Below are 26404 nucleotides of genomic sequence, written 5' to 3'. Positions count from 1 at the left end.
CCACGGAAAAAGCAGTCTTTTGTGGCCATTGGTATTTTTATTTGGAAGTGATGTAGGTTAACTCGTCTGTTCATGATCGTGAATAAAAGTTCTCATAATGGTGAATAAATCATTTGATGGGCTAGTTTGTGGCACATCTTTAGATCTGCAGCGATTTTACATCATTCCAGTAAGTGCAAACCAGAAATTGAAGCCTCTCTCAATACGACCAGCTGTTTATGCCAGTTGTTTGTTTGGTAAAGGACCTGTGGCTTTTCGAGGAGCTTGGTCCTTAATTTTTTAAGGGCTCCATACTTGTGAACAGAACTCCAGAGCCGGGCGAATGTACACACTAAGTATGGGACATAAATATATATAAAATTGGGAGAGGGAATACTATTTCGTTGAGGTTTGAGTGTAAATGAACTATTTTTGCAAGGGAAGTGTGTGTGACCACGCAGAAACAGCATCTGATGGTGCTATAACAGTCTTCAAGCTGTGAGCACTTGCAAGTTCGAAAGCTGTTCAGTTATTAATTTATTTCTTCTAATGTGCTGGGGTACAAACATGGTGCACACTGGTTTCCGATTCTGCAAGTCAGCATTGTTGCTTATTGGCTAAATACCAGAATTTCAAAAAAAACTTTTTAACCAATCTGTTATGGCACAGGCTTGCAGAATCAGAACCCAGCATGCACTATGTTCACAAACTAAACTTTGGCATCTGTTGAAAGGTTTCTTTTCAAAGGGAATTGGCTTGACGTTTTCAAGAGGAATGCAAGCCACTCTTGAATTTTAAAAAATTCTTTCCTTCATGCCCCTCCATCGTGTCTGTTTGAGTGGGGTATCTGTTTATCCAATATCGGATTAAGCAGGGCTGACTGTATTTATACAAATGTATCTAGTAGGTCTATATGTTTAAAATATTTTATATTTTGTAACTTAGAACTGTGTGTTCTTGCTTCCCACAGCTACCTTTTTGTATTCTTATTTTCAAAATACAGTAAAATCCCTCTTCGTGGTCGCCGCTTGTAAAAGAGGGATGGTAATTTCCACTTGTATAATAAAAGTGTATTTCAAACCTCCGATCAACTGTAATCCCTCTTTTACGGACATTGTTTTGTACCGTCAGTGGTAGTGAAAGTGTTTTTCTGATATTTCTGACAATTTCATAATTAAATGCTGTTGTCATGAGGCCTGCGAAGGGCATTCCACTTCCGAAGATGTTCAACGCCTCATTAAATAATTATATTGATTTTATATATCGTTCAATTCCTCCACCCATTCATTGCCTGTTGAATATTATATTCATTATTTTGTATTCATACTAGCAAAAGTGGCCAGTGTTGTCTGGGTTTTTTATGTATATTGGGAGGATTGAAAAAGCGACAAACCATTGTAAGGGAATAAACATGTCTGAAAGCAATTGTATATGGGAACCACAGTAATACCAAAGTAAGCATTCAGAAAGCCATTACTGGGGCCCAAGAAACATTGTTTCCTGTCAGTTTTTTTTTACGCCCAGTTCTAAGGAACTTTTAAAATAGCCTATCGTGCCAGTCAGGTCCAGTTGCTGTGGGGGTTGAGTGGTCATAGTGACGGACTCTCATCTAGATTCGGACCCCCGTGGGAGGAGGGGGGGGGTCGGCTGGAGTTGGTTTATTGTAGTTCCCAACTTTGGGGAAATCTGCTTGCATTCGCGCTTCATTCTTGTCACAGAGAGCAACAGGCCTACAATGGCACAATTCAATCATTGCACTTCACTTCTGAAATATAGATGGCAGCATCTGATTTTTCAGTGCTGCCAACATTATATATACACTTGGACCGTTAGGTATGCACTCACATTTCTGGCACAACTCGCTTAACCTTTAAAGACCAAATACACCCAGCTTCCCAACTCATTGAGATATCAAAGTGTTCCCGGATGATGAATGTAATCCCATCCGATCCTGGCGATAGACCAGAGTTGTGCTCAGTTTGAAAAAAGCCTTGTCCTGTTTAGTATACATGTAAAATTTGGCAACGATAGTCTTAAAATTGTAGATTCGTACAGAGCATACATACACACACATAAAGTGAATTTTATGTAGGCCTATATATATACATATTTTTTTTTTAGATTTGATGTGTTCACAATATATCCATATTCTATCAAGTTTATGTAAACTTACTTGCTCTTAATAGCTTTACTGGCTATAATGCCTGGTTCTTCCCCCCACCCCATATATATAATGACAGTGTTAAAGAAGTGACAAACCATTGTAAAGGCATTATACATGTCTGAAATGCACTGTTAGGGAACCATGGTAGCCAGAGTAATTATTGCAAATAAAAATTCATTTTTGAGGCTCGAAACCATCGTGGCCAGATAGTTTTTGCCCATTTCGGGTATTTGCCCAGCTCTGGTAATTTTTAAAGTAGCCTATCATTCAAGTCGGGTCCTGTTTGGTATATATGCTAAATTTGGCAAAGGTCGGTCGAAAATTGAAGATTTGAATAGAGATAACATAAATCCTCTATTGCATAACCCTGATGGCAATCTATTGGTTAGAAATTCTCTGAATATGAACCTCCCCCTTCTAACCAGATCATGGCCCACCACTGTGTCTCAATAAGGAGAGATAAGCAGATGGTCAAAAAAGACCTCAACCATGCTGGAAGTTGTGTGTGTATGTGTTGTGAACCTAACATGGAGTTTGTTTCTGTGTAATGGTTGCCATCTACCATTTATTTTTCAAACTATGGTGAAGTATAATAATTGAAGATTTGTACCATTGTAGGCCTGTTACTGTGTAGTGGCGCACTGCTTGGGCTCGTGCTACAAATTACCCACATCAACCCAAGCTCTGACTCCAATGTCTTGAACACTTTTCATTGAATATTGTTAATGGAAATGGGATCTATTTTTATTTGAAAAAATTAATTTCAAAGACATTCGGTACCTCTGCACAAAGCCGCAGCTAGCCATTCTTGTGCCCTGTGCAAGAATTTGAATTTAGGTCACTTCTGGCCCCCTTCCAAGTGGGCCCTATGCAGGTGCACCTGTTGCACCTAGTTATTGCCCTGCCTCTGCAGTATCCGTTTTTGTCATGCATAGGATTCTTATGAAATTTAATTTTAGATGAAAAAGCTAGTGTTGAAGCTATTGCTTATAACGAGAAGTCTGTTACAACAACATTTTTATCGTTGTAATTTTAAGCTATCATTATATTATATACTTCTATTGTAGCTAAAATTTCTCAATTTTTGTCATGAAAAATGTATTCCTTGTGGTGTTCAACCCCACGATGGCCATTTCGAAGGCAGTTGTGGATTGACTAATATTTTTATCTGGTATTCCCGAACAGTTTTATAAATTTTTTTCTAGTTGGTGACAATGGAAATCTCCAAGCATATTGGTAGATAGCAGTTTGGCTACCTTTTTTGTCTTTAGACTTTTTCAAGTGAAATTATCTCTGCTCAGCCTTTCACAAGCTGAATTCATTCATATTTGGATTGAATTTCATAATTTTTTCCCCCTACTTATATTTAAGAGGCATCGACACAAGAAATTTACAAGGAAAAATATATAACTGTACAGCTTTCAAAATCATTGGTGGTCCGCTGGTCCGAGACCAGTGATTGATCAATCGGACCACCGAGAAAAAAATTGTGGTGGTCTTGCAGGACCAGTAGCGAAAAAAGTCATCAGTCAGTTTGACAACTGAAAATGCTTTATTTTTTGCTGAACGTGTTTGTATGTTTTTTTGAACTCGCCCATGTCCGTAGAAACGACATCAGAAATAAAATAGAATTTTCTTCTTGGAAATGGGCGATTTAAAAACTTATAGTTGTGCTGAAAATGAATGGAATTTTTGTTTTCCAAATAGAGTATGGAATCTTGCACTTTAGGGATCATCTTAAGGAATTAAGTGCTTTCATGAAAAAGAAATTAATTAATGAAACTGATGTTCCCATTGAGAATGTTGACTTTTAAATTGAATGTTTGGTTGCAATTCAAAATTCTGGTCATAAAATCCAGGCTTAATATACTATTGAGCTTCTCATTTTATTTTATTTTGAAGCAAAATGTTAGAGAATTCAGTTGTCAGGTGCAGATTAAAAGCTTAAAATTCATTCATGCTTCATTGACAAATTGTCCCTTCCCAAACCTACATATTTGTTGGCCGGATTAGTCAGTTTTAGGCTATATTGATAGTGCATTTATTCATGGTCACGAGGAAATATTGTGCAGGTTTTAGTACATTTAAGAAGTACAATTCCAGATGCTGTGAATGAATGAATTAGCGAAAAGTTGAGACACCTTTCTAAGTATTTATGTGGATGCTTCTATTAATATGGATAATTTTTTTTCTGGCTCTTGTGATATCATGAAGGGTTTTTACTTTTAGGTCCTTGAACTATAGTATTCCCCCCAGCAATTGACAATTTGTTTCTTCACTCGGGAGGGAGTGTGACCTTAGTCATGCTAGTTTTCCCCCCAGTGTTGCGAAAATCTTTTTCTTTTCATTGAGCATGAAGAGAGTTTAGGTGCCCCTTTATCGGAGGCCTCCTTTAGTTGATGAGAAAGTGCTTCCCCTCCCCCTTTTTCTGTCCACGGATAAGAACATAGGCTTCTTCAAGAAAAAGCTGTTGGGCATTGAGCAATCTATTAAAAGGATTCTTGCAACATCCTCCTTACGTTTTATGACGAAAACGACACAGAACCAGTTTCCAATTCATTCGAATGATACACATTGGCTCCATACTTGTAGTCGTGAAAATTTTTAATAAAACTTCTATCTTCAGAAAATGTCTTGTCGGATTGCGTATAGTGATCTACTATGCCAGTAGTTCTCAAACTTTTGGCACCCGCTACTCTTCCTCACTCAAACGATTTCTACTCATTTGCTGCCTGCTCCCCCTTGATCTAATGATTATTTACTCTCCGGCTCCTCGTCCTAATAGTCATATCCACGACGCTCTCGTGGCTGAAAATATTCGGGTAAAGTCAGTGGTTTTCAAACTTTTGCCTCCGGCTGCTCCCCAGAATAGTCTGAAGAAAGAACCATTTCAAAGCACTGGATGTGCAATCAATGTTAACAGCTTGCCGGCGCTCCGTTGGAGCTACGACGCACACTTTGGGAGAGAACATGCCCCGGTAGTGGAGACTCGCGGTTTGAGTAACTCTTGAGCAGAGCCGTCTTAAGAGCATCATGGGCCCCGGGCCAGGTGATTTTTTTGAGGCCCTACATGTGTCAAAATCTCAAACTCAACTACTTCAGGCGAATTCTCGAAAATTTGAACGGTTCTCATTTTTCTGAGGGGGCCCCCCTCTTCTCTTGAGGCCCCAGGCCGTGACGGGTAGGCCCATGCGTTAAGACGGCACTACTCTTGAGCCCATGCATTGCTCTGAAAACCTCGAAGAAAAGGAATGATATAAATAACGCTGTCCGGAGCATTAAGCTGGCACCTGATCTGGAGTCGGGCGTGGTAGCCCAGGTCGATAAGATACTCGCCTAAAGTATCAAAGGATGTTTAGAGGTGTCGCGAGTTCTATCATCACCACCTAGAGATAGAAGGCCTCTGCAGTGTTTGCCATAAACGTCATTCAGACTACCTAGCAAGTTTCCCACATTTTGAAACACAGCATCTTATTTCGTTTCTTATTTTGGCGTAGAATATACCTGATTGACTCACAAATACCGCATAGTGATTGGATGTGGGGCATAGAAATCGCCAATTCTGAGTCAGATCATTTCTTTTCCTCGCAACGATGATACTGGCATGGGCAGGGAATTATTTTTCCCCTGAATATTCTGAGGGAAAATGGACTACTTACTTAACGTCACAAGCAGAGTGCGAAGGCCTTCTATCTCTAGGTGGTGATGGTTCTATACCCTATTCGTTCTTGTCAGAAACCTTGACGCGGAGATACGACAGAAACGGCGACAACATGACCACACAGAAAAAAAAAACCCATTCTAGTGCGAGGTAGTCCACACCGAGGATGGTTAGCGCACTAACCCCTCGGTGAGTATAAAAAAGTCAATGTCGAACGCTGCCCTTCGGAATCGGCAATAAATTGTAGATTCCGGTCTGATTTTGCCCTCGTGCACAGAAAATGAACGTGATACGACAAAAACTATCAAATAATCTGGAATACGTTGAAAGAAACACCTTTTTGCCATCTTGTTCTTCATTCGAATTCTTAAAAGTTGTAATGAACTTTCAAACTACGTTGTGAACAAAAATCTGTATATGCAGTATTTTATTTTTTTGCACTGGCAGAGTGATTTATACGCAGAAAGACGGCTTAATGAGGGAGCGGTCGTGTGTATGTATACGCCTGAGCGTCGTAGCAATTAAAATCTGATCATATGTGCCTTTTTTTCCAGATCCGGGCAAAGTGCCAGCTTTGAACGGACGCTCGGAGACAGAAATAAGTTTAACGTTGTTGTGTCCTTTAAACTACCAGATGGGATCTAACGACGAGTTCCACTACCAAGTGTTATTTTTAAACTCCCCGCGGGTAGGAGATAGGAAAAAAATATGTAACTTTAATTGCAAAAAAAAGCTCGATGAAAAGTGTCTCGTTTAATATTGGATCCTCTTAAATTGGAGCTTGAAATTGTGTCAGTGATACGCTTCTACGTTGGGTATTGGACTGGCTGCTGTTGGGGGGGGGGGGTTTGTTTTATTGATTTAGCTGCGTATATCATCGTCATGCCATGTTGAGCCTTGCTTCGTAGTCATTTTTGTCGCAACACTGTCACGATAACAAGGCCGTAGTAAGTTCGGGGACTAGTACCCCCCTCGAAAAGTTATAAAATGACTTTAACTGGTATAGATTTAACCATGTAAATTTAATACTGGTTCCTCCTCCCCAAATTTCTAGCTAGGTCCTGCACGAGAACTATTTGACGTGGATCTACACATTTTAGTGCAATGTTTTTAACGTGGGCATTATCGCTCGTTGATGGGAGGTATGGTTGGTTCGTGTTTAATTAAAGTTAACCAAGTATCTTCGGAACTGGTATTTTGTCAATCCAAAAACTAATTCGTGAAGTTGGCGGTAGAGAGTGCTAACGCTCATGATCTCGTAGATAGGAGCAAATGAAGTTAACTTTTAAGAAACTTTAATCGCTAGATGCATTGTGTTTATCATTAACACGCTTCGATAAAAAGGTTTTGTTTTTTTTCCGGGTTATTGTCAAGTCAAATTCTGTTAGAATTCTTCTACCTCAATATAGAAGTTGGTGCCACGTGTTTTGCGAACATAGAATGAATATTTTTCTGGGAAAAACTCATCATAGTGCGCTTGTGTGAATACATATTTGTATAAATTGGTTGTTTAGAGAGAGGGTTTTCAAAAGTTGGTTCGTATGATCAGGGTTCGCAGGTGCGAAGGGTGTGCGACCGCACCAGGCCGCTAAATTTTAGGAGCCGCAAAACGGAACAGAAGTAATTTAATTTCATTTTGACTTCTTAACAAACTAATTGCTTAAAACTGGCCCCAGTCCTCAGTCAAAAAACCGTTAATTTTCTCTTAAACCCTCTTGCTAAAGTTATGACAGAGCCTCCTCATTCCAGCCAAGAGGAGGGGTCATAGGCGGAGATAGACTTGGAAGTCTGGGGAGCATAATGATGTCAACTCATATATGCATATACACATTAGATCAGTCGACTCCACGTTTGATGCTGGGAGGCATTGCACGCCCCCCACCCATATCTCCGCCCATGGGAGGTGTGCAGATGGATATGGTGTCTTGGGCACTAGATCGGGGGTTCTAAATTCTGCCTTTAACCACTTATTCAAAATTATGTGAGGGAAAATTCATGATTGAAAGAGTCTAGTTTCAGCCTGAGTATAGATAATCAGTTCTCTAGCTTCGACAAACCCTTCCATCATGGTCCTCTGCGTATAGAAGAGCAGTGGTTCTGATGGCACATTAACAATTTTTTCCACTGGGCAGCGACCATTAATGTGCAAATTTATTGCCGAATGGCGTTTTTTTATAACCATGAAATATTATAATTTGATAGTCATTCTCGGGTGCTAATGTAAACCTGACGTGCGCCAGGGACACTGTGGAGAAATGTGAATACCCGTTTTGGAGGGCCGCAAAGTTGTTTTTGCACAGAGCCTCGAAATGCGTAAGCCTGTCCCTGCGTATGATGTGACCAAGGGATCTGGCGGAATGTGTTTCAGAGCGAAGCAGAAATCGTGAAAGAAATGATAGAAAATCTAGACTCCGTTCTCGCGAGCGACTGTGGTATTGCTCGAGGAGTCTGTGGTTCCCTCTGTCACTGACAAAGTAGATCCTCGAGTTAGTGCTCATTTGAAAACACTGGTTTATTCTGGAGAGTCATCTACGAGTTGCGTAACGATCGTCATTTTTTTTAGTTTGGTGCAATTTTTTTCCCTGTCGGATTAGGCATTGCCTCTTTTTGTGAAATTTGAACACATTTTTTTTTTCTGAAAGAAACATATTTTCTGGATTTTATGCCGAGATGAACTCGGAAAGAAAAGTTTCCTGGTCTTCGCCGGGCTTCGAACACAAGCCCTCTGGCATACCGGACAAGCATGGTACCATCTACATCACTGGAGACACGACCCTGCTTATCTTAATTCATGCACTGTGGCGTGAGGTGCTGAGTAGAGGCATTAGTAGCTCTCTTAACTTCAGTAAATGGCTCCCCAGGTGGTACGGTAGAGATGACTTTTTTTCTGCTTGACACCTTTGGTGTAGATATTTTCCCTGGACAGACTGTAAAGATCTCTTGGGAATATGTAATAATCACGTTATTAAAATATATATATTACCAGCAGCTGTGCGTGTGCGAGATAGTGTTTTTATGCTCTACAGATTCTGCTCCTGTGAGATATCGATTTTTCTAAACTAGTAGAAGCCAGAGTGTAGTACTACTTAATCAGTGGCGGCCCTGGGATTTACGATTCGAAAAAACTTTTTGCATACTGCGCCCCCTCTTAAAAAAAGACTATTATAGTTTTGTTCCTGTTGCACACAGCATTTTAAACGTATGCGAAGCTCTCCTCTAAGTGCGTTGCCCAAGACGGCACAATGTTCTATGTATCGGGCCGTTACTATATTTAATGCATTGAATCCTAAAATGTGTGCTGCGAGATATCTTGGGTAATAAACTATACAATACCAACACTTTATGGTGTTTTCCTAAATAGGGTGGGGGGGGGGGGGTCCGTGAGATATTTAAAAATTTCGGTCGGTGCCACAAACTTAGTTTGCTAATTCCTGATTCAATGCATTACCCCTTCCTCGTGATCATAATAAGATGACCCTTTCGCGGCATCCATTTTGGATCTTGCGTCACACTAGGGTGCTGCGACATCTCTTTTGGGAATAGTTAATTTGTACTTTTTGATGCCTCAGTGAAATTTTTACATTTTTTTTCATTTAAATTTTTAACAAGATGTTTCTAAGTATTCTTTTTCCCCCCTTTAGCCATCTCGTGCTTTCATAATTTTTAAAATTATACAGTAATCAGTTTTACATTGCAAAAATAGTCAATGAGAAATTCTTGTGTTAGTGATGTAAAATGATATTGTTGCGTCACACAGCATTGTCCGGGACAGTAGATTTCTTTTGAAATGCATCTGGACAATCCCGTACGTCAACTATACCTAAAGTTGCCTCTCCAGTAAGTTGGCTCATAGTTACGTCACGAAGTCAATTGAAGGAAAATTGACTCTTATTCAGTCTGTTGCCCCTGAGTTCAAGTGTTCCAGACTCTATATAATGAACGTCGCGAGCTGGAATTTTGTGAAATTTCTTTTGCTGACCTCACGGCCGCGCAGCAATCATTGCTATAAGGACAATTTTCTTTTCCTTCATCGGCCGTCCGAAATGTTTTGGGAATTTTCGCAAATTGCATCGTTAGACTAGATTTTTATTTTCGTAACTAATCGATCTGTTTTCCTTCAAGAAATTAATAATATCCAGACTCTTGCATATTGAATTAGTATATCGTAAGAACTCACCCGGTTTCGGTGATGACTTTCGTTCGGACCGGCTGACTTCTCTCATTCCTAAGACGATGAAGCCTTTGCTGTAATTAGTGTTCCCCCCCCCCCCTTCTAGCTGAGCATTTTATAATAGCATCTGATTTCTTCGTATTTAGAGGAGATTCGTCAGAGGCTAATAGCTCTTCTGAAACTGGGTGTCCTTGAAGCTTCTTTGTTGTTTTTTTTCTCCTATTATGTATCTCTCGTGGCCTTCCTTCCGATGGATGCAGTTCTTTTCTGGACTAGAAATCAAAAGTCGGCACGTCATTCTACTAAGTCACTGCATTTATGAACTTCCGTAATTAGAGGTCGATAGTATCATTACACACTACTCACCCGACCTGTAGTTCCTCGTTTTATAATGATTACAGATTCTTTCCCCCCCCCCCTTTGTATGATCTAGTTAGTGAAGAGGTCTCGAACTCTGCTGTATCTTATCTGTGTACGTGAGAGTTGCTCCGGCCGACGGAGTGTGCAGATGTCTCTCGTTGCTTGTCTGCCGATTGATTTGGAAAAACAGAATCCGACGTTTTGACTGACGTGCTTATCCATCCCCGTTGCGTGGCCAGGGTATTCCGTGAAAAGCTTCGCCTCTAGGCCGTTCGGAAAGAGAAGAAAGTGTCGACCTAGTTCGTGTTTCCGACAGTTGTTAGCCTCTTCAGTTGCTGGTTATCTCTATCTCCCTTTGCGGGCCTATGCCTTTTTCGTAACCGTGTCTTTTTCTAGGACGCTTCATTTAAGTGTTTTTTCCCCCCTCTCGCGTGTTGTTTACCGATATTGTGGCCGTGATCCTCAGTTCAAGTGGACGGGCGAGTGCGAGAAGACCGCCGCGTTGTTTCGCGACCTAGCCAACGTATGGCCAGAGTGTTCATGCAGGGCATCCCGATGCTGCCTCCGGGACTTCTGCGTTCCTTGATGCCCGAAGGAAAATCCTACTTTCGGAAAGTGGGAGGATGGGCTTCTTTCGCGTATTCGTGTCTTAACGATCTGTTCGGATTCGAGAAGCCCGAATGTCGAGCCAGGGGGTCCGTGTTCTTCGTGGGATTCCTAGGGCTGTGGCTGGTCGCTTCCATGAATCCCATCGCTGCTTTCCTGGTGTCGTACTCGGTGTTCTTGAGCATCGGAGGATACAAATTCTACTACATCATATACAGGAGTGTCGCCCGTGACCTGAGGTAAATTCTTGTTTGATATTGGGTTTATGTATTGTCGCGCCCTCTGACGGTGAGTAGCGCTGATTTCTCCATTGATTAAAACTTCAAGCGTTAAAATTGCTGCCAGAGTAAAGGTAAGTATGCCCACAGTTATGGGCAAAATCGGGCGACACGTGTCTATAGACAATGTTCTCTGTGATTATTCCCTGGTATTTCTGCGACTTCTAGTAAGATAACCGTAGACCTGTGATTTTTATCTCTCGAATGGAAAATTTGGGGCCAGTTGCGTAACATTTCGCAGCCTTGACTTGTCTGAATTTTCATGCTATGCAAAACATTTTTAGGGTTCCAAGCGACATAGAAAATCAAGGACAAATGGTTAGGGGAAGTGTGCGTGCGTGTGTTATTTGATAAAACATCAGTGAAAAGTTCTGTGAAGGGTAAAAAGTTTGAAACTCGAGAAACTAAAAATTTAGTTTGAAAGATTAAGATTTTTAGAATTGCTGTATATTTCTTTCTTTTAGAATTTTAGTCAGGGGAAGTTGGTGAAATTTTTGAGGTTCAAAAGTCAGGGAAATTGATCAAGCAGGTTTTGCTGGAAACCCTGAATTTACCATTTTTCACTCCAAAATATGGAAGAAGATGGCAGCAACAGTACAACTCGAAACAAGCATAACAGAGACAACATAAATACGTTAAGGCCACGCATTCACAGACGACGCGTGTTTACGCGTTTTACAGTTTACGCGTTTTTCTCAGTTTTTGTTTTGGCAGTATTTGATATCCGTTTTTAAATACAGTGGAACGCCGGTTAACGAGCTTAATTCATTCCTCCAACGTGCTCGTTATTCGAACCAAATTTCCCCATAGGAAATAATGGAAACTCGGATAGTTCGTTCCACAATTATTCATTTACATGAAAATGACTAATAAAAACGGCATTCAATCAATAATTAAACGCAATAATGCATAATGCAATAAAATATAACTAACGCCATGAAAAACATACAATACGATAATGTTTACGAATTAACTTGCTCTAAACGACGAGAGAAAGAGGACTATCGTTTAGGACGATTTACAGACTTGCTGTTTGCAAACTTAATCTTTTTGCGTGACTTTCAAGAACCACCTTATCCATTGACACTTGCTTTTGCCTCTTTTTTATGATTTCTAGGAAATGGTAAATCGCAATGTTCGTTGGACAGATTCATTGGTTGCACATTGCTACAGCTTTATTTGGGTGGGTTCTTTTGTACAAAGTTTTGCTCAGATTTCCCACATTCTACAGTGAGGGACTTCTCTTCTTTACTTCTCTCTCTTCCTCAGATGAGATACCGGCCATAAATTCTTGCTGCTGCGTGCATAAGAGACCCATCACTTCATCTACTGTCAACTTCTAGACATTTTCCACCATTAGTTCTTGAATGTCATCCTTATGCACGTCCAGTCCATTGTCTTCCCCATACACGAAATCTCTTCTACGAGTAGTGGCTCTTGTTCATGAGCTAGCTCCCTCAAAATCGCGTTCAATAATGCAATCAACCCAGTTTTTTTTTTTCCAAGCAGAATTAAAAAAAAAAAAAACAACTTCAAGTGTACATACGCGTCGCTGCTATGCTACATCTAGTTTCGTATGGTTAATATTCACACTCGCACGTGTGTTCAATTTCCGACTGAGGAACGCTTACCGGAGACCGTAGGGGAGAATATTACCCAAAATTCCATGAAACGTGCGTGGCGAAAGCAAAAAAACCATCAGCTCAGTTGTGATAACGTGAAAATAAATAAATAAAGCTCAAAATTTTTGCTCGTAATGCGAACCATCGCTCGTTAACAGTCAAAATTTGTTCAAAATTTTTTGCTCTTATGCGAATTGCTCGTTAACCGAACCACTCATAACCGAATTTCCATTGTAAGTAAAACGTTCCATGTCCGCCATCCTCTTAGATTAATTTTTTTTTTTTTTTTTTGTGGTATAAAATACAATTGCTGCACGAGCAGCAACGTCACTAGTCATGATATTGTTCCGTAGACTCTGTAATTTGTCTTGACAGTCATACTGTTGTCAACGAGTATGTACTTCCCTTAAGACATTTTTAACCCTTTCAGTGTCAATTCCGAGGTATCTCGTCAAACTTGATCTGCTTTATTTCTGTCACCCCCGAGATATTTCGTCTTCTAAAAAAGGAATGAAGCTACTTTTACAATAAAACATGTTTTCCAACTAATCGACAGCCAGTGCGCAGGGTCAGCTCTTGTTCGACGTTAAATAATGAGAGAAAAATATACGCTCAGAGTATAAATAATATGAAATGGTTTTTTTTCCCCCCCCCCCAAAAAAAAAAGTTTCTCTTCCTATGGAAAGCCGCACACGTCATGGCAGGTATTTTTGTATCGTGGTGAGGTAAATAAAAGCGACGCGGGCGAAGTAAACTGCTTTTCCTCTAAAATTATCTGCTCGAGATTGAAAAAATTCTTAAAATACGTCGCAATTTTTTTGGAGGTTTCGCAATTTCAAATGTGGCAGTTATAATGCGGATCAGGAAGTTCTTAAAAACCACTTAAGAGTCAAAAAACATTTTTGTATCCTCGTATTTTTTCTTGGAGAAACAGAAATCGTGCTCAGCCATCTTAGGGTCGGCGAGAATACAGTAATCGCTTCTATAGGTGAACTTGATGGGAACTGAAACAATACCAACTGGGATGCCCTGGGATAAACCCCCATTTTTATTTTTTTCATCCAAAGCCAGGCACCATTTTTCAAATGGCCGGCCTTGACCACACATCCCGCTTTTAAAAATGTTATTTAATCAAAGTTATTTCGCCGTTCTTGTTTAGATAACTTTTTCCCTCATCAGTTCTTGTTGAACCATTTTCGGATATATTCTCATCCTTTTTGGGGTTGAACGTTTTAATTATTCTCCATTGAACCTTGATAACACCAAAAAAAAACCTATACCAAGGTTCCCAAAGCAGAAACTAGAAGTGAGGAGGGGTTCAGGACAGACAAGTGAGAACCCAAATTCTTTGCCTTTTTTGACCGCTTCTAAAAAAATTTGGGTTTGAGTACCGAAGTGCACACGTGCCCCTTATTATATAGTTGCATTCTTGTTTCTAATATTACTACCCCAGGCTCCTATTTGTTCCCTCAAGTTATCTTAAACTTTTGTTGCGTGTGTCAATATATAGCTCAAAAAATTGACAGCGCTGGTGTCTCGTAAATTTTTGTTATTCAAAGTTTTAAAAATGTGTGTAAACAAAAGCCTACAAGGCTGCCGCCCCTTACACCCATGATTATAGGATTGCACTTCCTTGTCTAATTACATATACCATGCGATCTGCACGTATCAATTTCAGGTTACGTCCGAATGTAAATAAGTGGAATTCGTAATAATAGTTTATTAGGGTCTTAAGGGGCCGTTCAAGTATTACGTAAGCTAATTTTTAGCTATTTTTGACCCCCCTCCTTGTCAGCAAAATTTCGCCATCAGCTCTGCCCCTCTGAATCCTAACGCATATTGGTGGGATCTGAGACGTACATGAGAGGCTCGTACCCCCTCCCCTACCGATGATCAAAAATTTATTTTTTTAAATTGAAATTTCGGAAGAAAATACCTTTTTGTTATTATAATTAATTTTCTATTAATTTCGATGTTATTTGAAGGCTATCACAATTTATCTTTAATAAATTCATTGCGACCCACCCTCTAAGCCATATAATGATAATCCGCATAAAGCCCACAGACCAAATATGGTCCCGGGGGGGTTATCTGATGCGACCTGCCCTCCTCAAACCTAATTTTGCAAAATTGAACTAAGCGGCACATTTTCAGATCGGTAAAGTATCCCGTGGTACAATTCCAGAACGTTTAAGCGTCCCGTGGCACATTTTCAGATCGCTTAAATGTCCCGGGACACAGTTCTAGAACACGTAAACGGTCCGTGATGCATTTAGAGATCCTTTGAGTGACATGTGACGTAGTTTTAGTGCACTTAAGGGCCTCCAGTGCGGTTCTACATCACTCAAGTTGCCAGCGATTATTTAAGTGATCCGCGGCATATAATTACGGATTACTTGAGTGATGAGTGACAGTTCCAGAGCAATTAAGCGGCCCAGACACATTTCCATATCATTTGGATCCGCGAAACATTTAGAGATCCCTAAAGTTGCTTTGTAGGGCACTTTTATATCAATAGGGGGAATGTTACTTCAAGTGCCCACAAACTATCGAAAGGTTTTTCTCGTTTTTGGCACACCGAGTAAGATGCCATTAAGAATATTTCATATTTTCATAAAGGGTGGTTGATGACGTAAGCGTTATCCAACCCCCCCTCCCCCCTTGTCATCAAAAGTCAGCAAATCGGAACCCCCATCGATGATGACGTAATACTTGAACGGCCCCTAAAAGGAGAGAGAGGAGTGACGAGGAAATATCGTGTAGAAATCTCTAATGGTGTGATACAAACTATTTGGGAAAAATCGAACAGATCTTACTGTCGTCTTGGAATATTTTCAATTTATAATATTTGAGATGGCTTTATTGACCTAACACTTTATTATTGAGGACTCGTACGATATTGACCGGAGTAGGATCATGATGTAAGGAAAACCAGGAGAAGAACAGCCATTGAAAATATTTGTTATTGTTACCTTGACCGTCAGATCTGAGGGCACGTGCTTAGAGATGAAAAAGGATGGAGTACCATGTGTCCAAGTATTTGCTTAGATTTGATTGACGAGCTTATTGAAGATTTATGCATTTTTTCTCCCTTTCTCTCGTTCTTATTCAAATATTTACTTACAGCTGATGGGAGTTTGAAAGAACCGGTCGCGTCACACCTTAAAAGTCAAGACGTTTTAAAAGGTGCCGTCATTCGTTTTGATGAAAAATGGAATTTCTAAAGAGATTCTCTCTCGTGTCGTGTTTCTATTGTATTTTTTTCCTCCATCTTCCTACGTTGTTTTTTTACGTGTTTATTTTGGCCCGTGTGTTATGCGTATTCATGTGTCCCTTATTATACTGTACATCTTACGAAATACGTTCTGTGAAACTTTTACGTTTCTCTGTTTGCGTTACCTTGACAAATATATTGTCCTGTCTGAAGAGCCAGAGATAAGTATTTAATCTACGGTTATTTTTAGAGGTTGTGTTATTTAGCGATCAGTTTTGTCCAATCCTTTTTAAATGCATTTCTAAATGCCATCGAAAGATCTATTTCTAATGATTTTCTCATTAGGGCTTGATCAGAGGTGCCGCTGACGCGGTATAGCTCTTCAATTACCTGGAATTTTGGAAAAGGACGGATGAAACATTGTTGTAGTAGACACTCGCATCGCAACGATCCAGGTTCGAACCCCACCGGCGCCACAGCAGTGGTCGGCTGAAGTTGGTTTTCTGTGGTTCCCAACTTCAAGGCGCGAATGCGAGCCGATTTCCTTGTTAAAAAGCCTCGCCACAGAGAGCAACAGGCCTACAACATTACAAATATGAAATCATTGCAGTTCACTCACAATTTGAAGTATAGATGGCAGCTAAGGCTGAAATATCAGACAACACTAGCTACACATTCAGACTGTTAGGTGCACTCACATTGTTCCAGACTCTGCCACGAAGCTGTGCTGTAAGAGATCTCGGCAACGGGATAAGTACAGTGGCGGAGCCCCTGGCGTTCATTCATTCATTCTGGTAGTAGACAATGAAATTAAAAGAACTTAGTTATATAAGCTGGTGAATTAATCCTTTTTTTTCAATGAACCTTTTGGATTGAACATGTTTTTAGAAAATTATTTCTTTCTTTGATTCACGGGGATACTAGTGAATGATGGGGGGGAAGCATACTTTATTTTTTCTCGAGGGACCCATTTTCACCCACATTTCTAATGCTGGGTCTCGGGACCCAAGTAGATTAGAGTACAGCGGCGTCTCTGCTTGATGAATCGCAGACGACTACAAAATTGGCATTGGTGAATAACATTGCCTATAAACAAATGTAAACCAAATTTAGCAAAATTTTTGGGAATTGGTAATGGCTGCGTATCTACCAATATTGGAAGAAGGGTTTCTGTACACCAACTCCCACGTTACGGGGACGTTAAGTCTAGAAGAAAAGACTATTTTGGATCATTTTATTCCTAAAAAAATTCGTGGCTGATTCGCCCCAATATTTCGAGTCCCGATATAGTACATGATGATGCGTCATCATGAAGCTTCATTGTGGCCATCTGAATGAAGTTATATTTTTTCCCCTCCGCGTTCTTTCTATTTTCCTATTCAGCTTCAGGGATTTCCGCCACACCCCCCCACATTGTAGTGTAGCTTTTGTACTATGTATGAGAGAAAGAGACGCAGGGATGAGAGTTTCTCTTTCTCTCTCACCTTCTATATTTCTTTCTTTCCCCTTCCTCCTAACAAGGAAACAATTTTTTTTTTTAAACCAATTTATGATCAAGGACATAATGTTGCGTCTAAGTGGAATAAATTCAAATTATTTGTTTTCATTCCTGTCTCCCCGTTACGAAGCGGCGTTGTAACCCTATATTTTTTCCTCTTCGTTTTTTTAAACTCTGATAGTGATTCCCCCACATATGTATCTTTCCTTTATATGCGTGTAAGAGTGAAAGAAAACAGATAGGGTGAGGATGAAAATAGAAATCTACTTAGTACCTACTTTCTTATCTATTATACTGTTTGACTCTTCCATTTTTTTTTCTTCCTTTTTTCCTTTTTCTAACGTGCGGTTAGGACAAGGTCACCATATTTATTACCGATTCGTCAAATACAGATCATCCGAACTTGTTGCCAATCGCTTGTATGCGGAGGGGTTAATTATCGCCGATACTGCGAATATAGATCGTCAGAATTTGTTTCTAAAAACCTGTACGCGAAAGGCGTAATGGATATGAGCGCGGTATTTCTCTTTCTATATTCCTCTTCTACCTTCGAAATGTTCTTTTGAAAGTAATTTCCTCAGGCTGCCATTCTATTCGGCTCATTATTTGCATTCTGTTGCCAGGTCTAGACGCTATTGTCCTCGGACACTATATGCTTCGGTTTTTATATGTGCTATATGCTTGTTTTTTTTAATATTTAAATTTTTCTATTTTGAATGACAAAATAATTTAAAAAAGTTTTCTGCGTTCGGTAAGAAATATCCGCTCTCGCCATCGTTTGTCCTGACACCATTCTTTTATATGACGTGTCATATGTATATTCATATATATGTCGTGTCATATGTATATTCATATATATGTCGTGTCATATGTATATTCATATATATGTCGTGTCATATGTATATTCATATATATGTCGTGTCATATGTATAGCCATCTGGTGGCTTGTCGTCCATGAGCTATTAGCTGATCGGTTCACCGTCCATTACACGGTTCCGTTCGGCACATATACGCTCTAGCGAAGGAAAATCTCTATCTCCTCTGTAGCTTAGTGGTCAGAGCACTCGTCTGGTAATCGAGGGACCCGGGTTCGACTCCCGGTAGAGGCAGAGATGAATTTTTTCCTTCCTTAAAAAAAAAAATTAACATCTCAAATAATATCTTCACAACATCCAGTCTTCTGTAAAGAATGGTACAAGATATTAGTCCAACGAAATCGTTTGTCGTATTTTTACTTTCCCTCTGTTCTGTGTAATTATGTTTCAAGTTACATTTAGATGTTTTCAGGCTTTTCTCTTTACCGACGCAGTACGCCAGTGATGGCCGAACAGAGGCACGTACGTATTCACTAGATACTACGGTTAAGCTATTTGGGAGATATTGGGTGCCCGTATATCCCGCTGGTTTTCTCCAGGTTTCAAAATTAAGAGCTACCACAAAAATTTCGAAAATAGTGATAAATTTTTGACGAACGAAAATAAAAGTTCGTGAACCGACGCATTACTTCGTGAGAAGGAATTTTGCGTTTTTAAATGAAGTCTAATTATAATTTCAATTCGGTGAAAAGTGCCTGTACTGTATTAACAAGAATCGGGAACGATGTTTAAAAGTCCCGAATATTTTTAGTACATCCGGTAAAAATGTCTTTAAAACACGGTCACGCATCTCGTAGAAAATGGTTGTCCAAATTAACCGTGAATAACTGCTTTTTTTTAATTACCGTAAAATCAATTATTTATAATTATTCCGTGAAAAATTCATTCACTGCTTGTTTTTTCCTTCAAAATAATCCTCTGACGCTGTTTTCTGTTGAGAGGAAAAAAACAGCTTTGACATGATTTTCATCATGTCAATCATTTTTTTTCTTGTATAGAAATCGTAAAGGGTTTTTCTCTCTCAAATTCTATCGCCGTTCTGGTGTACGCTCGGCGGTAGCTGTCATTTTTCATTTTGGCCATGTCAAGTTTGTTTTCCATGAAGATAATACGCCGTAACTAGTTATTTCTCCGTTGTGTCGACATTCTCTTGTTTTTGTTGGAATATATTCATGAACTCCGAAACAAATTTAAATTTTTCTCCTAGGGTATTTCTCACTCCGCCTTCGTGAACGCGATTTTGATTTCCATGCGTTTGCATACATTTCTTATCTATAGCCAGTTGAAATAAGCTTGTCGCTCTTTTCGTTCCTAATATTAGAGATAGAACTTATTTGAAATTGTTTTCTCCCTCCATGCTCTTTCCTACGTTTTTGTACAAGCAGTGTTATCCGAAAGTATAATTTTGAAGAGTAATTTTTCACCCCTGTTTAAAATTTTAAAGGGCAGTTTGTCAAATGAGGGGTATTTCTTTTTATCGGCGAGAATTAACTCTAAATTAAAAATTACCTAAAATTTGAAGGAGTATTTTCACTCAACAAACTTGGAGGAATAACATTGAATTTCGATGTGTGAATCAGCATCTAGATGCGTATTGGCGAACACTGTGTATGGGTAACATGCCCCCCACCCACTTCCCACATCTGGGCCCCTTTGTAGTGGATTTATAGCGTGAAGAAACAAAAAAAAAAAAAAAAAAAAAAAATGGCAAGAATAGTCTCGGGACCAGGTCTAGAGTCGTGTCTTCCTTGCCCTTGTGCACAAAAGTTTGAATGTTGTGCAATTTGCATGTGTAGTATTTATTGTTCTTAATTTGTTGAGGATAATGTCGAACGTACATTAACTGGCACCAACTTAGAATATTGGTTCTTAAAGTCTTGGGAAAAGAAATGACCGGTAACCCAGGGCTTAGAAAATCACCGGCTCCAGGTCGCCACGGCGACTATAAAATCGCTCTTAATCGGTATTGGTGCCTACAATTTTCAGTGATCGCTAAATTGGAGTCTATGAAAGACAAAAAAAAAAAAAGAAACTGCCGCCTGGCAGTCGAGTGATATTAGGGAGCTAGTCTGACTGCGTAGGTCTGGGTGTTCGAATCCCGGTTCGGGCACGTATGTGTGTGTTTGTACTAAAACTAATAAATTCCCAGGACGGATCATGCTGGTCCCTTGGGAATGCGTGTTGATCGCGTTATTATAAAATGTCAGATTTCGCGATGGTATACGTCTCGATAGTAAGTTGGAACGGGATATAGAGTCCCAGAAAAAGCCGAACTAACCCAAAAGTTGATTCCCCGCTAGGGCAGCTGAATTTTCTTTCCTAAATCATATTCGCTTCAGCCACTTGTTAAAAACCTTCATATGAATAGCGGAGAGTGACATCTTACACACACATCCTAAGAAGGATTATTACTAATCCCAAAAGAATCACTGCTTATAACTCTGAAATTGAATTTTTCCCTTTTAAAAAGTGAATTTCCCCTTTCTGGAAGAATGGGAACCACTGATCTGTACAGTAGCTCTTAGGGGTGAGGCATATGCTACACTTCCGTCCTTCCTGGGATATTCCGATGGGGGAAGGGGGCGTTGGGAAATATCAAGTAAAAGAGGGTACACGGAAGGTGATTGAAGGCGCCAGAGATAGTTCGTTTGTAAAGTTTCTACCAGCAGGAAATTTTAATCCCAGCAATTGAAGAGATCGGGTTAACGTGTGCATTGCGTAGCTGATTCATCATTCGTGAGAAATTCGGTTAGTATTTTTTATCAGTTTGCTTTTTTTTTTTGCTCCGAGATGTTTTTCATTTTTTTTTCTTTATAGTCCGGTTCTATAGGTCTTGATTTCTATACAGTATTGAGGTTTTCCCCGTGCTTATTACGTCACGCGGCAAGATGTTTTTTCTAGGTTTCAGAATTAAAGATTTCATCGTTTTCCTCCCTTACTGACCTTCTATCGGCCTTTTTGCTTAAGTTTTCTATATTATTATGGATTTCTCAGAACGTTGAATTGACGCAATGACGGCATTACATCGCATTTCTGCATTCTGCGCGTCTGTGTAAGCACAGAATGAGTTACACATTTTATTTTGCCCGAGGATTTGAGGTCAAGTTGGCCTTGTCAATTTTTATTTTTTGTTCGAAATAAAGAAATTTCGAGTTTTTCCCCCGCCTATAAATAAAATTTATTGGATCCATAAGTTGTATGTGAATTGCATTCTTAATTGTGTGCATTGCTGCTGATCTCAGTGATTCGTTCTTTTGTAGTCTTAAAGAAAAGCCTATTCGTAGACCCACAACTGTAATATCATTCATTATATTTTATCGCGAATACGAGTACTCGCTTTTCTCTTATCTCGTGATGAGAAAATTTGAATATACAACCTTTTTTCCTCTACCGCGCGCTCGTTAATTCGAAGTCTGAGTCCAAGGGCCCTTTCTGCAGTGGTGGATTGGATATCGTTGGATTTGTCTGGACAAGGCCTCCGTAGTAGACATTTTTTTTTTTCTTTTATATATGATATTTTGCAATCTTAATTTCTTTTTTTTTTACCGGCTGCATGGTTATGTGGGCATCATGATGGATCTGCATTAAGGTGATTAGAGTTCGAACCCCACTGGCGATAAATTGTCTTTGAACAGTACAGTAAAATCTCTTTTGCGGTCACCGACGGAGAAAAAATTCGTCTGTGAGAAGTGGGGGGGGGGGTGACCGTTAGTCGGGTTTGAATGCGTACTTTCATTATACAAGGGGAAATTATTTGGCCGTAAAAGAGAAGTGACTGCATTTGAGGGGTGCCCATTAAAGAGGCTTTTACCGCATTTCACTATAAACAAAAATGTAATGCAGTAAACACTTTTTTACAGGGGCGAAACGACAACTGAATTTTATTAATATAAATACAATAGCCTTAACAAACAAAACACCCAACGAAGTGGCTGAAAAAAAAAAAACTCGAAAAAATATGTGTCGAATATATGTATCTAAACTAATACCAAGAATACAGCAACCCAATAAGAGCAATAAAAAACTAATAATTGTGAAAAAATATAAATATGCTGCCCATAAAAAAATTATGGTTGTCTTATCTAAGTATGGATAGCTTTCTCGATTTATCCCAATATGTTTGTCGTATGTATTTTTAAACGTGTCAATCGTGTTATAATTAAAGACCCTCAGAGGTAAGCTATTCGATTTTTCAGTTTTTACATGCATTGGTTACAAACCATAGGCGGGGCGCGGTAGCCCAGGTCGATAAGATACTCGCCTAAAGTACGAAAGGATGGTGAGAGGTGTCGCGAGTTCGATACCCGGTTCGTCCTTGTCAGAAAACTTTCCTGACGCAAGGGTACAACAGAAACGGCGACATGACCGCAGAAAAAATTACTACCGCAGGGAGTCCCCCATCAAGGGGTTAGCGTACCAACCTCTCGATGAGCATAAAAAACAAGCCTGCCGTTCGGAATCGGCAATAAATTGTAGGTCCCGGTCTAATTAATTAGCCCTCGTGTGCAGAAAATGGCCGTGGTGCGACAAAAATGATCAAACCACGGGCAAAAGTTGACAACACGAAAAAACTAGGCAAATAGTAGTTTACAAAAGGCAAATCTCTCGGGTGCCAGGTTGCTATTGCGACTAAAAAATTGATATTGGTACCTAAATTTTTCTTTGCTTCAGTTATTAATTACAGCACAAAATGTTTGGAATTTATAGCAGCGTATCTGCTAGCACGAAAGAGGATCACTATACCGTAAAAGTGAAAAGAAACATTATTTTGGAACTTTTTCTTCTGCAAAGTCTAAAAAAATCGTTCCGGCGCCAAGATTTTTTTTTTTCCGCGATTCGTCCAGCTCTTCTGTAAAGTGTCATCACTAGTCAAAAGGTTAAGAAAAGAATTCTTCCATAATGGTATTTTCTACACAGAAATTTTTTTACCGCAGAACATATGCAACGAGCCCTTGTCTGACTGCACAACAATGCAAAACGTTCTGCTTTGGGGTTTTGCGTATTGATGATACGTCTGCGGAAGGTGTTGGGATACAAGGTACTTAAAGCCGAAAAAATAACTCCTTACAATGTGCGATTTTCAGAGCTGACCCGCAGCAATAAACGTACGCGGACGAAACCTGTGAAGTTTTAACCTCTAGTTTCAAGTCGTGTGCCATGTTGACTAATTTTACTCTTTTGTGTCCTAAAACTAATATTTTTCTAAACTTGGCTACAGTTATACTTGCATTGCGAATATGGAAAATGATTTGTGTTGTTCTAGATTTCTTTTTCTTTCTTCTTCATTATGATTCAGGCAATTACGTTACGCTACGATGAACGCCTTTCCCAACGTTACGGGATTTTTTTATCTTTTCTCTACGAATTTTATCATGTTTTGATTTGTTTTTGTTTGCCCCGCACTGCAAAGTGTCGAAACAAGAAGGAAAAAGCTTGTTCGCAGTCAATCAAGCCAGTGGTTTATGCGAAAAGCTCTTGATGCGAACAACCGTGAATGAGTTGTCATTATCTCATCACGGCAGTTTCGTTTCTTCCCCCTTTTTTTTTTTTTTTTTGCTCTTTCCTCTCTTTTCTTGTGCTTTTATTATTATTAAAAAATGCTTTTCACAAACATTCATTGAAAATCCTCAAGCTGCTTTTGATGGAAAGAAGTCGTAGATGCTTGTATGGATTCAATTTGTCTGGACTATTCTCGTGCATGCACTTATATCGATCCTACGAGATTTTCTTTCCCGGAAATGGAGGAGACTTGCCCGTCTCCAAATATTGTTACGAACAATTTGATTTTTCTATACAACAGAAAAGGAATGAGACTCACTGTATTGGATGTGGTGTCCGTAGCGGAAGACTGCCGGATACGGAATTGTCGGAGAAAGTTAACCGGGAGTTTAACCACGTACTGGGCTTGAAATATTTTTCTTCCATATCTCCGTGGCTCGGGCCATATTTGGATTGGTATCTTAGTCGTAGAGCTATCACTAGGGAGTGACCATATGACCTGTATTGCATGAGATATTCCTGTATTTTTGGCTATCGCGACATTTTTTACTAGATTGTTCCTTTTTCTAACGAATCTTGAATTTTCCTTTATTGAAATCGAAGATGATCATATCCGCAACTTATGAATATTTATAGATATGATTCGCATTTCAACATTGTTTTTCTTTCATAAACACATTTTATTGCTCAGATTTTCAGTAGCCTTCTATTTCCCACTCATTGGCAAGATTTTAGTAATTTAATCTGCAATTAGTGACCATTCCCACGTTTGGCGACCTTTTGGTGATGCATGGACCGGTACCTCTTCCCCCTCCCTCCAGTAGGTATCTTTGTGATCTTATAATGAGATTTTTCGTAAGAGAATTGATGGTGATTAGCGATGTCCCGTATTTAGGATAGATATAGTACTTTATTTCATTCAGGAAATATCTGTGAAAATGCTAAAAAACACCGGTTTCCTTATTCGAAAGTTTGAAAAAAGGAAGGGGTAAAAAGGAAAATATAGAAGGGGGAAAGAAACCAGGAGAAACAGTACGGTCGATAAGAGTACATTAGATTCCTCTTTCGCCCTCATCCTCCCTTTTGTGTTTCCTTATATAAACAGTACGTGTGTGTGTGTGGGGGGGGGGGGAGGGAGGGAGCGAATCAGGAATATAGAAAGAACTCGAGGGAAAAATGTCCGTTAATAGGGTTACAATAAAGCTTCACAATGATAAGAGGTATTAAAAAAAAACAGAGCTAGAACGAATCTCTTCCATTTGCGTTTGGATTAGAACTTCCGTCTGGGATCGTTAAGGGGTTAAAGTACGAACACCCACCATGATTACTACTACTGAACCACACATGCACCTCGTCCATATTCCTCTGCGGGACTTCTAATGAATTGTTACATGTTGGAATGTGTGTGTGTAGAGTGAACCTGACGTGAAGTTTGTTCGTTTCTGTGTAATGCCCGTTGTGTTTAATGCTTCCATCTGCCATCAATTTTTCTAACTATGAAGTGGAATGGTTGAATAATTGTACCGTTGTAAGCCTGTTGCTCTCTGTGGCGAGATTTTTTAACTGGGAGGTCAGCTGGCATTCGTGCCCCGAAGTTGGGAACCACAGAAAACCAACTTCAGCCGACCTCCACCATTCATTTCTTTGAGACAAAAGCGGTACATCCAAGCAATCCTCGCCTATTAACGCCCGTCTAACAATAAGTAATAACCTGCCATCACACATGATTAAAATCGCGTCGAAAAAGTTCGCCAATTAAGGAGCAGAAAGTGGTCCCATATGGCCAATCTAAGTTTAACCCGCGTCACATCCTCTTTTTTTTTTTTTTTTTTTTTTTTTTGTCATTGAGCAAAATTTTACAACATTGAGCCTTCCTTCTCCCCTCCTCCCCATTTTAAATCTATTGATTTTATATGAATGTTTTGAAAAACATGTTATATAGACGGTTTGCATGTTTCAGTATGAAATTACGACATGGGGCCTTCAAAATAGGGCATTTGGTACTAAATATGGACTCGTTCGGTCGACATTTGAGAACTCGCGAGGAATTGACAAAGATCGCTGTAAACAGTTGAATTTTACAAACTTTTTTTTTTTATCATAAGCATATTTATTGCATATTGTGTATAAATCCGATTTCGACGGATGATTACGTGACTATTTGTTGCTATTAATGTGTGCTATAACGTTATACTAATTTCAGTGTGAGCGGGAAAAAAGCCTGACTTGAGTTTCAATTTGTTCAAGGTCTGATATATTGCTTTCCCTTGATATTATAACATGTATAATAAGTACGACCTCGCTTGAAATCTGCTTTGTTTCTGCCTCGATCGTCATTTTGCTACGTGATCTCCATCCAGTAAACGTCGATTGTCGTTGTCTTTTATATATGAGAGCCGTAGATTTTTATCTTGGAAATATGACAGAAATACAAAAATGTACACGGTATATAGACCTAATAGATACTATCCTTCGAA

At 39.5% G+C, this 26404-nt stretch overlaps 1 protein-coding gene and 1 non-coding gene across 3 annotated transcripts in view; both read left to right on the top strand.

The window, feature by feature from the left end:
- Fatp1 (Fatty acid transport protein 1) overlaps positions 1-26404 on the top strand; it is a 64946-nt gene that overhangs the window by 1902 nt on the left and 36640 nt on the right. The window contains exon 1 of one of the 2 annotated variants that reach the window (XM_089249515.1): positions 10780-11180. The exons of the other annotated variant lie outside the window; for it this stretch is intronic. Within the exon in view, the coding sequence (XP_089105641.1) occupies positions 10861-11180 (320 nt within the window). The 5' untranslated portion in view covers positions 10780-10860. Of the gene's footprint in view, positions 1-10779; positions 11181-26404 lie in introns of those variants that run through there. 2 annotated transcript variants of the gene reach the window in all.
- TRNAT-GGU (transfer RNA threonine (anticodon GGU)) lies at positions 18591-18662 on the top strand. Its single transcript has one exon. It is a non-coding gene; the product is annotated as a tRNA-Thr (tRNA).

This window comes from Pholcus phalangioides, unplaced genomic scaffold, assembly GCF_987345545.1.
Source record: "Pholcus phalangioides strain wild (caught in Gottingen) unplaced genomic scaffold, Ppha-v1.0 ptg000022l_1, whole genome shotgun sequence".
Lineage (NCBI taxonomy): Eukaryota > Metazoa > Arthropoda > Arachnida > Araneae > Pholcidae > Pholcus > Pholcus phalangioides.
The sequence above is the reverse complement of the archived record's forward strand: the minus strand, read 5'-3'. Positions and strand labels throughout refer to the sequence as shown.